General features: G+C 55.4%; 3 protein-coding genes across 3 annotated transcripts; 1 reads left to right on the top strand and 2 right to left on the bottom strand.

The window, feature by feature from the left end:
• Nucleotides 1-2,113: 2,113 nt before the first annotated feature.
• Nucleotides 2,114-4,922, top strand: BROUX77_006166 (uncharacterized protein; the record flags this gene model as incomplete). The annotated part of the gene is made up of 4 exons (XM_073751121.1): nt 2,114-2,992; nt 3,110-3,214; nt 3,280-4,651; nt 4,723-4,922. The coding sequence occupies 4 exons, from the start codon at nt 2,114-2,116 to the stop codon at nt 4,920-4,922; spliced, it is 2,556 nt and encodes an 851-aa protein (XP_073603235.1).
• Nucleotides 4,923-5,895: 973 nt separating this feature from the next.
• Nucleotides 5,896-6,622, bottom strand: BROUX77_006165 (uncharacterized protein; the record flags this gene model as incomplete). The annotated part of the gene is made up of 2 exons (XM_073751119.1): nt 5,896-6,356; nt 6,427-6,622. The coding sequence occupies 2 exons, from the start codon at nt 6,620-6,622 to the stop codon at nt 5,896-5,898; spliced, it is 657 nt and encodes a 218-aa protein (XP_073603234.1).
• Nucleotides 6,623-7,781: 1,159 nt separating this feature from the next.
• Nucleotides 7,782-10,703, bottom strand: BROUX77_006164 (uncharacterized protein; the record flags this gene model as incomplete). Its single annotated transcript, XM_073751118.1, has 1 exon — nt 7,782-10,703. One exon carries the CDS (start codon nt 10,701-10,703, stop codon nt 7,782-7,784), a length of 2,922 nt encoding a protein of 973 aa, XP_073603233.1.
• Between the last annotated feature and the right edge of the window lie 2,565 nt (nt 10,704-13,268).

Here is a 13,268-nt window from a genome sequence, read left to right as displayed (position 1 = left end):
TAGATAAGATCATCCAGCTTGTGCAGAATTGCCGCTTTTGTCCACAAATGCATGTATAAGCGTAGGTACAGACACAGCTACGTGCTTTTACAAAAAGTGCCAGGGCCTCAGGCGACAATCAAGCCTGCTGTTCCCTTGTTCCCTCGCCGGGCTGCTTCTCGCATCCCCAGACTTTGCCAGCCCTGGTCGCTGGTGCTGTGCCCATCCGGTACCCCAGAAACGCTCGGCCAAATGCAAAGCCAAGAAGGAAAGAAGAACGAGACGTTCTACAGCCCCCCGGGAAGATGAGAAAAGAGAGGCTCTGCGCGTTGGACATGTGAACGACGCTAAGGCCCGAGGGTGGCCGTGACTAGAGGGGCGTTGGCGGGTTTGGGTACATGGTGGTGTGTGTGTGAAAGCATACACCTGCAAATACACACACACACACACACATACACAGTGACATAGCTACACACATACTTGTTATGTAGCCATGTATACTTGGTTGACTGTGTATGTGTGCTATTTGCTTGGCGTGGGCCTGGTATGGGGGCTGGGAATATGCAAGTCCACATCGTGGGGAGAGATGGTGTGTATCTCTTCTGGCTCCCATTTGTTTACAGGGACAAGTATATACGTACCGCGTATGATGATGTTCCTGGCTCGTCAGTCGGGTCAGTCGGATGGGCCGGTGTTTGGGCTCCAGATGGGCAGTGATGTAATGGGGCTCTGCAGGATTTGCGGGCACTCTGTTGACTGCTATACCAGTAGGTACATGCATGCACATGTCCATATCTGGGCCTGGGTCTGTTTTTCTAGCCGTTGACTACTCTACTGCCATGGTTTGTGGGGAGACATAAACTAAAGGCGTGTGTACTTGGACACTTGTAGACTGCGGATCCACCCCATGCTCTACTTGTCTCCTTGAGGCTTATATGGCAGTCTTCCTCCGGCCTCTTTCTGGCTTTCATTTTGGCCTCTTGTTGTGCCTCCCCACAAATCCTGCTGCTAGTTGGTCGTGCTAAGCCCAAGGATCACGTTTAGTGATCGTCATGGGGATTCTATGGGGAACTTTGGCACTCAATGTGGATATGTCAAGTACAAAGTACGGCTGTATGGAAAATGACATTCGTGTGTGCTCCCGATGTGTATGTAGACCCTTTGGGTGAAGCTCTGGTGGAAGCGGCTCCTCATTTCATTGGGCTCATTGGACCTAGGCTGGGCAGAAAGTGCGGAGAGAGGGAGAAGAAGGAGAAGGAAGACTGGAGAAGATGCGGAGAGTAGATAGCAGAAACGAGGAGAAGCATGTTTACGGGAACAATTGGTTGGCAGGCGACGATCGTGGGGCCTTTCACGTCAAAAGGTTGAGTTGAGTGTGTGTAACATGGCTGATGACACTGAATACAAGGGTTGCGAGGTGGGCATTAGGGTTGTGATCTAGGGTTGGACTGTCAGCTGCTGGCAGATGACGGATACGAAGCTCGGTTTTCCGTGGCTGGGCTGTATAGCCGGGCGGTAAAATCAGAGCTTCGCCCGACTGGCTGGGCGGGTTGAGGCGGGCAGCGAGAGGCGGAGAGAGGCGGAGAGGTTTTCTGGGAAGCGAAAGTGGTTATTTTTAAGAAATTTCTTTGTTCTGTGCCACGGTTTCGAGTTGTTTTAGGTGCGACTGGGAGTGTTTGAGAGAGAGAGAAGAAAAACAAAGGGAGTAGGAGGGAGCCCAGTGTAGAGGCTGTAGATTGGCGTGGGCGCTGTAAGGCGCTGTAAGACACTGTAAAAAGAGGGCATGCGGCTGTTGGTGTAGGCTGTCTGGCTAGTGGTTTAGGGCCTGTAACCTCCAGCCCAGGGCTTGTAGCCCCCAGCCTAGAGCCTGTAACCTCCAGCTCAGGCCCGTCAGCTCAGGCCCTAGCCGCCTGTAGCTCCCGCCCTGACCGCCTGTAACCGTCGCCCGCACCCTCTCGCCCGGCCCGCCCTGCCCACTTAGCAGCCTAATTCCCCCTCTCCTTTCTGTCTCCCAACAGAACACAGGCTTCCCCTCTCGATTTTCTGTGTATTTTGCGACTATTTTTCTCTTTTTAATTCTTTTTTTTGCTTCTCTCCTCCTCCCCTTCCCCTTCCTCCTCCTCCTCCGTTGCTCATGAGTCTCCGGTTCAAGTCCACGTTTGGCTTTGGGAAACGCAAATCTGCATCGACCTTCCAGCCTTCTTCCACGCCTAATTCGTCGCAAGCCCCGCCGTCAGCGTCGCCCGCCGGCCTTTCTCTTGGTGCCCCCCCTCCGCCGCCTGGAGTTCCCGGTGTTCCGTCGTCGGCCGCCCCCCAGCCTCCCGTGCTCCCCCATTCGTCGTCGCCGGCCAACCTCAGCCTCAGCCTGCCCGGTGCCGCCGCCGCCGCCGCCGCCTCGTCGCCCGTCCACAGCTCCAACCCAACTCCCACCCTGGTCAACGGGCTCCCGGCCACGTCGACGCCTCCGTCCGCCGCCCAAGCCCAGGCCTCAGGCCGCTTTTCGCTCCCCCAGATCCCCGTGTCCCAGCAGCACCACCAGCAGCTGCTCTACGACGGCCGCTCGCCCTCGCCCAATCCGCTCGTTCCGCCGCCCGCCCACGGCCACGGCCACGTGCTCCTCGCCGGCCCGCCGCCCAATCCCGCCGCCATCATGCAGCGCCAGAGCTATCCCTCGCAGTACGGCAACGGCCCGCCCCCGCAGGGCCAGATGGGCCGCAACAGCCCGCTTCCCGGCGGCCCCGGCCCCCGCCTGCCGCCCTCGCAAATGACGGGCGGCCCTGCCCCCATCAACACGGGCGCCCCTGTTGCCGGCTACCCGCCCAACATGAACCCCATGGGTGCCGGCGGCCCGCCTGCATACCCGGGCGCCGCTGCCGGCTACCAGCAGCAGCCCGGCGGCCCGCCCCCCATGGGAGGCCCGCCGCCCATGGGTGGCTACCGGCCCGTCGGCAGCCACGCCGAGGTCGAGGGAAACAACCGCACTAAGTCGCAGCTCATTGTGGGCATTGATTTTGTACGTTGCCCAAGTGCCCGCGAGGCCACACGACGCCAGTCTCGTGTCCTCTTTGCCGGCTGGCCCCCCTACTTTGCCTTCTTTTAATGCTAACCGCCACCGCTCTCTCCCTACCAGGGCACCACCTTCTCCGGCGTCGCCTTTGCCTTTGCCACCAACAACGAGGCCAAGGAGGACATCATTACCGAATGGCCGGGAGCCGGATCTTACACAAAGCAAAAGGTTGATCAATCCCCATGTTCTATCCTCCTTACCTCTGCTCCAGGCCCCCATGCTAACCTGCCCAGATCCCCACGGTCCTCTACTACGACCAGTACCAAAAGGTCGTTGGATGGGGTCCCGACATTGCCGATGCCCTGGCTCCCACCGGCTATCCCAAGCCTGGCGTGCAAAAGGTCGAGTGGTTCAAGCTGCAGCTGATGCTGAGTGGCAACACCTATATTGACCCCATCAACCTGCCCCCTCTGCCCCCTGGCAAGTCCGAGATTGACGTGGCCGCCGATTACCTGTTCAAGCTGCGTCAAGCCATGCGCGCTGCCCTGCAAAAGACACTGGGCGAGGTTTTCAACCGCGAGGAACGCAACATCCGGTACTACCTGACCGTGCCAGCTATCTGGAATGACGCCGGCAAGGCCGCCACCCGTGCTGCCGCCATCCAGGCTGGCTTCTTGCGCGACGAAAACGACAACCGTCTGACGCTTGTGTCTGAGCCCGAGGCTGCCGCGCTCTTCTGCTCCAAGGCCGGTCTGCTCAACCTCAAGGTCAACGATGCCGTGCTGATTGTCGATTGTGGTGGTGGCACGGTCGATCTGATTGCCTACGAAGTCGAAGACGAGAACCCCTTCACCGTCGCCGAGTGTACCGCTGGATCTGGAGACTCGTGCGGCTCGACGGCACTCAACCGCAACTTCAGCAACATCCTGCGCACCAAGATCCGCAAGATGAAGCTGCCCGACGGCAGCAAGACGGCCGGTCGTGTGTACGCCAAGTGCATCATGGACTTTGAAAACCGCATCAAGGCCGACTTCCGCAACAACGGCCAGAAGTGGGCTGTGGATGTGGGCATCGAGGCCGAGTTCCCCGAGGCTGGCATCGAGGAGGGCTACATGACCTTTACCAACGAAGAAATCCTCCAGTGCTTCGAGCCTGTCGTCAACCGCATTCTCGAGCTAGTGCGCAACCAGATCATTGCCATCCAGGCGCAAAACCGGCCGCTGCAGAACATTCTTGTTGTTGGTGGTTTTGGTGCGTCGGAGTACCTGTTCCAGCAAATCAAGTTGCACGTGCCGCCACAGTTCCAGAGCAAAGTGGTGCGGCCGATGGACTCGGTGGCAGCCATTGTCAAGGGTGCCGTGACCGCCGGTCTCAGCGAGCGTGTAATCACCCACCGTGTGGCGCGTCGCCACTACCTAATGGCCACGCTGCAGCCGTTCAAGGAGGGCTACCACCCAGAGGCATACCGTGTGCCTTCACTGGATGGCAAGGACCGCTGCAAGTTTACTCGGCAGATCTTTGTGCAAAAGGGCCAAAAGGTCAAGATTGGCGAGCCCGTCAAGGTGTCGTTCTTCCGCCAAGTAGCACCGGGCGCCACGCTGATGTACGAGGACGTTTTGTATGCCTGCGACGAAGATGTGTGCCCCGAGTACACCAAGGACCCACGTAAGCATTTCTATGACTTCTGATCCCCCGCTTGACCCCAGCTAACGCAGTCTCTTTCTCTATCCCCACAGGCATCAAGGAGCTGGTCACGCTCACGTCGGACCTGTCTCGCAAGAATCTCGAAAAGGACTTTGAGCGCATGGACACAGCACAGGGCACGTTTTACCGCGTGTACTTTGACATTTACCTCACGCTGGACGGCTCCGAGTTTAGTGCCGAGCTGGTGTGCCAGGGCGAAGTCATGGGCCGCTGCCGTGCGCGCTTCCGGTAGAGGGCGGAATGGAATCCAGGGGAGGAGGAAGAGAGTAGGGCGATCGGGCCGGAGACATGGGGGATCGGAGATCGGGGTTCGGGGGCGGAGAAATGGCAGGCGGCTGTGGCTAGGCTTTCCAGGCTGTGGCTGATCTGCAAGGGCCGTGGGTGGCTTTGGGCCTGCGCGGGCAGTTGTTCTCGTCTCTCGAGCACTTGCTCTCCATGACGGCTGTTTCTGCCTCGGCTCCTCCCGCCCGCGCTGCCACCGCACCGCCGGCTGCCGGCCGCCGACCCCGACCCCACTCGCAACGACACTCCGGTCTTCTCGGTCGTTTCAGGTGCCTTGTTCTCTGGCGCTGTTGTTGTTGTCGTCCGTCCTCTCCCTCTCTCTCAGCGAAGCTTATTTTATGTTTGCATTCTGTGGTTGTTTTTTTCTTTTTCTTGTTCTATTTTCTTGGGCGTTTATTTTTTTCTGATGTTTTGAATTTCTTCTTTCTTTTTTCTTGTGCTCTTTGTTGATATATATCTTTGGCTTTATGTTATTTTACATTGTTTATTAACTTTGTTATTTTCCCTTTTTCTTCTTTCATATATGACTATATTTTTTTTTCTTTTTTTCTTGCCTCTTCTTCTACAAACTCGCCTGCCCGCTAGCCGGCTGACGGCCAAGTCACGCCCAGCCCAAACCAGTTCAGTTAGTTCGCATCAGGTACATGTCGTCAGGCCCTTTCTTTCTCCCGGCTTTTGCTCGCCGGCCCGGTCTCTACACTGTCTATTCGTCCCCTGTTCTTCATTGCTTCAAACTGCTCTACGTGCCCCCGCCCCCGCCCCCGAGAGACCTGTTTTGTCTGTGGCTTGTCCAGAGTGCAACAAGGAAAATATGCGTTAAAAAAACAGCTTACATGACAGAAACAGAGACTGTGGAGCTAGATCTCCCGCGTGGTAGATACACAGTCGGCCCCTCTTTCCCCCTCCCACCGCCGCCGGCAGCCCTACCGCTGAGCCTTTCTACGCACCCACTCGGCCCGCTCCTCTTCATCGCTTCCACTAAACTCATCCGCGTCATTATCCTGGGGCGCGCGCGGCCTCTCGTCCTTGGCGGTCTTGTTTTTCCGCGCGCTCTTGTCCGCGCCCGGCGGCGGCGACGGGTCGTTGTCGACGGCGACGAAATCGCCCTGGTTCAGCTCGGTGTACTCGTGCTCGCGAATAAGGTCGCGCAGCGGCGCGTTGGCCGGGTCGACGAGCTGCACGGCCGTCAGGCCGGCGGCGTTGCGCAGGCGCGAGTTGCTGCCGGCCTCGAGCATCATCTTAACCAGCTCGGCGCCAAAGGGCCGCTGGGCGGGCGGCTCGCTGTTAAGCCAGTGGATGGCGACGTGCAGCGGCGTGTCGCCCGTGCGGTTGAGCGGGTCGCATTCGAAGTTGGGCTGGTCGAGGAGCATGTCGATGACGTCGTCTATGCGGGCGGGCTTAGTTAGCGAGGCGGGATTAGGTAGGTAGAGGGGGGGGGAAAGGAAGAAACGCACAGTGGCCCTGGGCCGCAGCCACGTGGTACAGGTGGTCGCCCATGACGGTGGTGGTGTCATTCAGCAGGCGCGAGATCTCGGCCTCGCTGCCAATCGTCTCAAGCAGCTCCTCGAGCAGCTCGGTGTTGTTGCGGCGGCAGGCCTCGACCAGCTGCTCCTGGACGGAGGCGCCTTCATGTTCGTCCGAGGCGGCCATTGGAGAAGAAAAAAAAAAAAAGAGGGCGAGGGAGACGAGGCCGCAGGGTGTCTCTTCTCGGTCGGGCGTGCTGGGCTGGTGGATGTGGATGTGCGTGCGGGGTTCGAGGCTTCTGGCTCGGAAGCGAGGAATCAAAACTGCGCTGGTGGAAAGGAGAACAAAGAAGTTGAAACACAAAAATAACAAGGAAGTAGAGAGAAAAAAGAAGAAAAAAAGAATACCCAGCCCGGTCGTGCTGGTCTGCCTGCTTCACTTGTTGAGCTCGTAGTAATGCTTCTAGGTGCCAGTAGGTGTTGGGCAGTGGAAGGAGCAGCAGATAACGATAAAGGGAACCGCTTTTAGGGGCTGAGAAGGGGGGCCGCGAGAGAGGGCTGGCCACGCCAGCAGGATAGGGGGCCGCCACTGGGTTTATCCCCCAGGGTTAGGGTACGGGTCGAGGTCCAACTACACACGCTCGAGCTCCGAGATGGGACTGTCGTGAGCGAGAAAAGGAGAAGCGAGTCAGATACTTGCTGGGGTTCTTTTTTATTGCGTGAGGCTAAAAACCATTGTATCAAGTTGGTGCCTGAACAAGCAAGACACACATGTCTTGGTGGCCCCGAATAACCCCAATGCCCCCTGCTGATTCAGCAACGCCCCCTCCCCTCTCCATAATCGCTCACGCATGCCCGGAACGCCGGCATCATGGCAAGCAACATCCAACCAACAGACACCCAAGACAAGAAGCCTTGAAAAAAGCAACCTCAATTAGTTATGTCAAAGCTAGGTTCGTAGTTACTGAAAAGTAACTTCGTTTCCACCCGTCTACAATAAGACCATTTTCTTTTTTCTCCCCGCCGGACTTGACCTTATCCTCCTCCTCCTCCTATAGCTAGAGTAGCGAAGTGCTAACTGGCTAGACAATTTAAAACAGAAAAGAAAAAAAACTGCAAAACCAAATCATGACTTCGTCAAATGTGTAAAAAGAAACAACAAACGACAAACAAGAAAGAAAAAAAAGCAAGGGGAATATCCTCAAAAGAAAAGGGGAGAGTTTCAAATGGTATCATCAAATGGGAAGTCGTTCTGGGGGGAATGACACCGATGGCCGGCGGCACTACGTCAACTACACAAATGGGCGGCAAACAACGCAGTCATTCAACTGCCTTGGACACACCCACTAGTAGTCCTCTTCCTCTTCCTCAATCGGAGCAGGCGTCCGCCGCTCCTGTCGGCGCTTATGCTGGTGCCGCCGGTTGCTCGCCACGTTGCTCGCCGAGTCGTCCGGTGCAATCATGTCGCAGTCGTCCGCCCAGTCATCGTCGCTGTCTTCGCCATCTGCGCCTTGCGCCCACATTGGCCGCTCGTAGTTGGATGCGAGGCTGTTGCCCGAGCCCAGCAGGACTTCAGGCCGCTTACGCGACTGCGTCAGTCCCGCCGATCGTTGCCGCAGCGCGTTGCGCACCGATTGCGCGTGTAGGTGGAGCGTCTCGAATGCGTTCTCTAGAGCTTCCATGCCGTTGAAGATCTCGAGCTCCAGCTCGTTGAGTGCTGCAATTTCTGCCTCCTCGTCAACTGAGATTGCCTGTTTGTTTCCGCCCGCACCAGTTGTGCCACTAGAAACAAATGATGAAGGGGTAGCTGTGGCTGATCTCGAGTATGGCCGCTGTAGCGGAGTGGCCGAATGGGATCCGCCAAAGCTCATGCGTGAGTTTACACCATCGGCCCGATCGGGACTGGTGGGAAGACCCCCCGGAGACATGTCGCCAGCATCGGCTCCAGACCAAAGGAAGCCGTCAAAACGGCCCGAGGTCAGAATCTCCCACTCTGACAAGTTGATGGCCGCAATGGTTGTCAACAGATCATGTGTATCAGGATGCTTGAGCAGGTACAGTGCCGTCTCTGCATCACGCGGTGGGGTAGCAAGGTTGTACAGTCGCTGCAGGGCAGTTCCAGTGTTGACAATGAATTCCGTGCGGTTCTTGCGGAAAGGAGTGGGTGCTCGAAGAGCAGGCTGTAGCTCTTTAGAACCTATGAGCAATGCATTGAAGTACGGCTTGTCCTCGGCACTCAGATTGGTAAGAATAGCAAACGTGAGCGTCTCATCATCAACGTCCGTTGGCGGCGGTGCCGGCGCGTCCGCGCACTTGGTCATCCACCGGTCTACAGACTGTCGTACCTTTTGCGTCTGCCGGAGGTAGTGTTCACGGAACTCCTCGTTTAGATCCGGATCCAAATTTATGGGAGACGAGGGCCGCGGTGGCGCATCGGGGTCAATGTGGCTGCCCACTGCCTTGATTCCGAGAGATCCCATGTCAAAGGGGGGCCAGGAAGGCAGGCTTGCACGGCCACTGACTTGCTCCAACACTTCACCCCAGTTCAATCCATGATGCGATACATCGGAACGCTCGCACACTACGCAGGAGCATCCCTCTGTCGGCAGGTCACGAGAAAAAACGTGTTCCAAGCGGTCTAGTAGCCTACGTGCAACAGAACGATGGCCAGTTGCCACGGCAACTGAGCCATTCTTGGTGAGGACGGCGTTGTATTGGTCAAGGAGGTTGAAAAAAGGTGTGAAGAACGTCTCGGCGCCAGTCAAAACTGGCACGTTCTTGGCTGTCCGAGCCACACGGTTCTGGGACAGTACCGAAAGGAACTGCTTGGAGATGGTGTGCGGTAGACCACCGTGTTGCATCAAATAGTCGACTCGGGGGATTTCTTGGATTCTCAGCATGGGTGGCGGTGGAGGAGGGGGAGCGGAAAAGCTATGGGGGGTTGATGGTAATGATGATTGTGTGGGATGAACAGGAGATGATGCAGCAGTCAAGCCAGCGCTCCGGATGGTGGGAGACGAGGCATTCGGAGCGCTGACATCTGACAAGGCTGGTGACGATCGGGCTGATGATCTTGATTTTGTTGTGGACGCGGAACTCTTCTCACCTTCGACGGTAGGGCTTTCGGCAAAGCTCAAAATTGCAGGTTGGGTGGGCGTTTTTGGCGACGACTCTTTGGCGCTTTCGGGTGAAGAAGTGTGACGGCGTGAGTGATGACGATCGTCATGTTCAGACTTCTTCTTGCTGCCGCTGACACTGCGGCGGCTGACGCTATGAGAAGTGCTGAGTTTACTACTCTTGGACCCTGTGCGGGAAAGTCGGTCGGATTCCTTGACCCGCAATGTGTCTCTAGAACTCGATCCTCTGGGAACAGCGGTCGAATGCGAGGATAGACGGGATGAACTGGAGCTCTTGCGACGGCTCAGCTTAGACTCGGCGCGTGACAACTCTGAAACACGAGACTTGGGACGGTCATCGGTGATGGTATCAGCCTCACTGCTTGCAATGCGGTGGCTTCGGGAAGGGCGTAGGGAAGATGATGATGGTTTAGGCGGCGTCACATCTGTTTCGGGAGGGCTCGGCGGACGGGCATCTCCGTGTGACTTTGTTGAGGAGCGATGGCCAGTAACAGAGTCGACTGACTTGGAACGGTGATGGCTGCTACGTTTTTTACGTGTAGCCGAGGAGCCCAAATCAGTGGCATCAGGTGTCAGGGGGTCGCCGTTGGCTTTGATGGCAGCAGAGGCACCGCTGCTGCTCTTGCGCACTTGAGATGTAGACATGTTCTCACGGCTTCCAGTGCCCTCTTTACCGTGGCTCTTGCTAAAACTAGAATCTGCCATGGATCCGCGGTCAGAACCACCGGCGACAAAGCTCAAAAGTCTGCTGAGGTCGGATTTCATTTCGCTGACTGTTGACTTTTCCTCGGTTTTAGATCTGTGTTGGTGATGACTATTTGCGCGGCGGACTGAAGAACGGCTCGCTTCACTATCGGTAGGGCGAAGTTTAGAAGTAGGGTATATGAAGGATGAGGTGGTAGACTTGGGGGAGCGACGGTCCCGTTCACGATCGCGATCTTTCTTGGAATCGCGTTCCCGGTGTGACTTGCTCCGCTCCATCTCAGGTCGGGATCGTTTGGACTTTTCCTTGTCTTTGTCTCGTAAGGATTCTCGCTTTTCGGTCTTGAGTTTCGGTGACGTGGCAGTGATATCAGTGTTGGCATCAACAGCAGTGACAGTATCATCGGCTACTTCACTTTTAGATGACATGATGACGGTTGGTTTGCTGGTAGTACAACCATGCGCATGAAGAGTGGTATGGAGAAAAGAAAAAGTACAAGGCGAAAATTCGGGCGTCTTCTATGCGAATTGAAACAGGCCGTAGTTTAGTGATTAGTCGAATCAAGGGACAAAAAGGCGGTCGCAGGAAATTTAGATGTCCCTTCTTTCCTTCTGGATTCCAAGATGCAGGCCGTGTTAAAAAAGGACGGTTGCTTGGACTGCGCGATGTCTGACGCTACCTAAGGAGCACCAAGCTATACTACAACGGGATTACCACGGGGTGCAGTCCTAGCTCAGCTCGAGGTCGATGAGAAAGGGAGAGTGAGTCGAAGGCTGGGGCTGGGGAGCTTGAATAGCTCAGGCAACAGTGGAACAAAGCCGGCCAAGGGAAACGCGAGAGGAAAATGTATATGACCGGCAGAATAGGGCAAGTTGTTTGATGCAAATAGCAGTTTTCCTATAATTGACAAGTGAAGCTCCTATGAAGATTTTGGCCCAGCTGGAAGGCAAAAGAGTAAGAGGGTCGGAGTTGAACAGCAAGATTTGAGCAGCGTGAAGGCGGGGATAGGAAAATCAGAATAGAGGTGTTGAACAAGGAGCGATGCAAAAAACGAAGACTAGAAAAAAAAGTGCAGAATTAAATAAGAGAAAATGAAAGAGTAAAATCCAGAATAAAAATGGAAGCCATAGAAGAAGGCCGCAAGAAGGTTCAAGAGCTCGGAACTGATATGAACACGCACAATGGACTGCGGGCAATCCAGGCAGAAAAATGGAAATGTCAAAAGAGGAGAAAGAGAAAGAAAAGAAGGAAAAGGGAAGGAGATGACGGGAAAAGGCGAAACACAGATCCGCCAGCAAACAAACAAGCAAGCCAAGCAAGAATGTACAAGTACAAGCAAGTCAAGGACAAGTAGGTAGAGTAGGAGAAAGCAAGGACCAGGATTGGAACAGATCAGATCAACCAGAACCTGGGAGGCTTGGGCGTTGGCTTGGGCTTGGGCCTGCCTGACCTAGACAATAGACTGACTAGCAAGAAGAAAGCCGGGGTACAAAGAACAGCACAGCAGGGCCGCACCGCCATCACACGTCAAGCCAGGGCTGGAGTGTGCTGTAGGTATAGTTGTGTACTGGGTGGGGTGGCAGCGGGCTGGTTGGGATTTGGTCAGTCCGATCTGAGCGAGTGGTGCCAGTCGGTTTCTGTGTGTCTCAAGAGATGAACAGAACGATCAATGGTTTGCCGGAGGTCAGAAGAATCGGCTCAATCGAGTAGCGTGGCAGAGATGCTCTGAGAAATTACAGTGGCATGGTTCATCTGCAAGCTGCAGTGCGCGGTGCAGCACAAATAGCACAAAAATGGCCAGTGTCGTCGTGTGTAGCACGCCAGGTCGCGAGGCAGAAGAAGACGGAAGAGCGGTGATGGAGTTAGAGCCCAATTCCATCGAACAGCGAGAGAAAACGAGGAGAGGAGAGGGATCACCAACAGTTAATTCCTCAATCAAATCACTATTTGGCGGACTGGACTGGACTAGCACAAGAACAACCAACAAAGCAAAGAAAACAAGGGTAAGGGTGAGAAAAATGGGCTTTGTGTCGATTTTGTCCGTGCCAGGGTCCTTTTTTTGGTCTTTTTAGCGGCGTGTTGGGCAAGTCGGTCGTGGGAGCGCTGGCAGTCTCGTGGTGATGCAGCGACAATTTTTTGCTGGAGTCGTGATAGTAAAAAATCGAGTCTGAAATGCACAGTCGAAAATTAGGGCTTCAAGCCATTATCGCAATTTTCTTTTTGTGCGCTCGCAGCCTACGGCAAGAACATCTCAGGAGTTGTCGTGGTGTTTGAGTAGTTGCCCAAAGACACTAACTTGATGTGCAAGACAGTCAGCCTTAGGGTCAGGTAACCCTAACTAGCATCAACATCCAAGACGTTGCTGTTGTGCCCCAACTCAGAATGTCTTGCAAAACACGTAACGATATGCAGTGAAGATGACTGCTTCGCAGCTTCTGCGGCATTGGTTCTCCGGCTGGATACATCAATGGTACTTGGCTACTTGTGCCACGGGCTGAAGGAATGCATCTTGGCGGGGTGGCCAGCTCAACAGGCCATCCTTCTTTTTGCGCGCAGGGGGGAAGCGAGCGAGTGGTGGTGTTACATAACGACAGGACGGCCAAAGGACAAGGACACTGGGGACTGGAGGTGCTTTTGATAGAGACGGACGTGTGACTACAGCTACGGGCTGGAGGCTTTTGCTCGTCAGCATGGCGACATGCACATTCTTGGGCTTGCAGAGAATCCCCATGACGGCATTGGTACTTACACACAGGCCTACGGTTGTCCGTTTTTCCAACTGTTCGTCGACAGACACGCAATGTCATACAGATGCATACTTGGCTATAATTATCTGTGTCTCGCTGCCCAACCAAATCCTCATCCTCATGGCTCATCCCTTTCCCACTCCCTAGAATCCAGCATGCTTGTACCAGTACTCGACTCTACACAGCCGATCAACTTGACTGCATACACGCACACAACCGCACATGTGCATAAACACGTGCCGCTGA

This window comes from Berkeleyomyces rouxiae (genome assembly GCF_048999995.1).
Source record: "Berkeleyomyces rouxiae strain 22BRR77 chromosome Unknown BrBRR77_ptg000008l, whole genome shotgun sequence".
Lineage (NCBI taxonomy): Eukaryota > Fungi > Ascomycota > Sordariomycetes > Microascales > Ceratocystidaceae > Berkeleyomyces > Berkeleyomyces rouxiae.
Note: the sequence above shows the minus strand (reverse complement) of the source record. Positions and strands in the feature narration are given on the sequence as shown.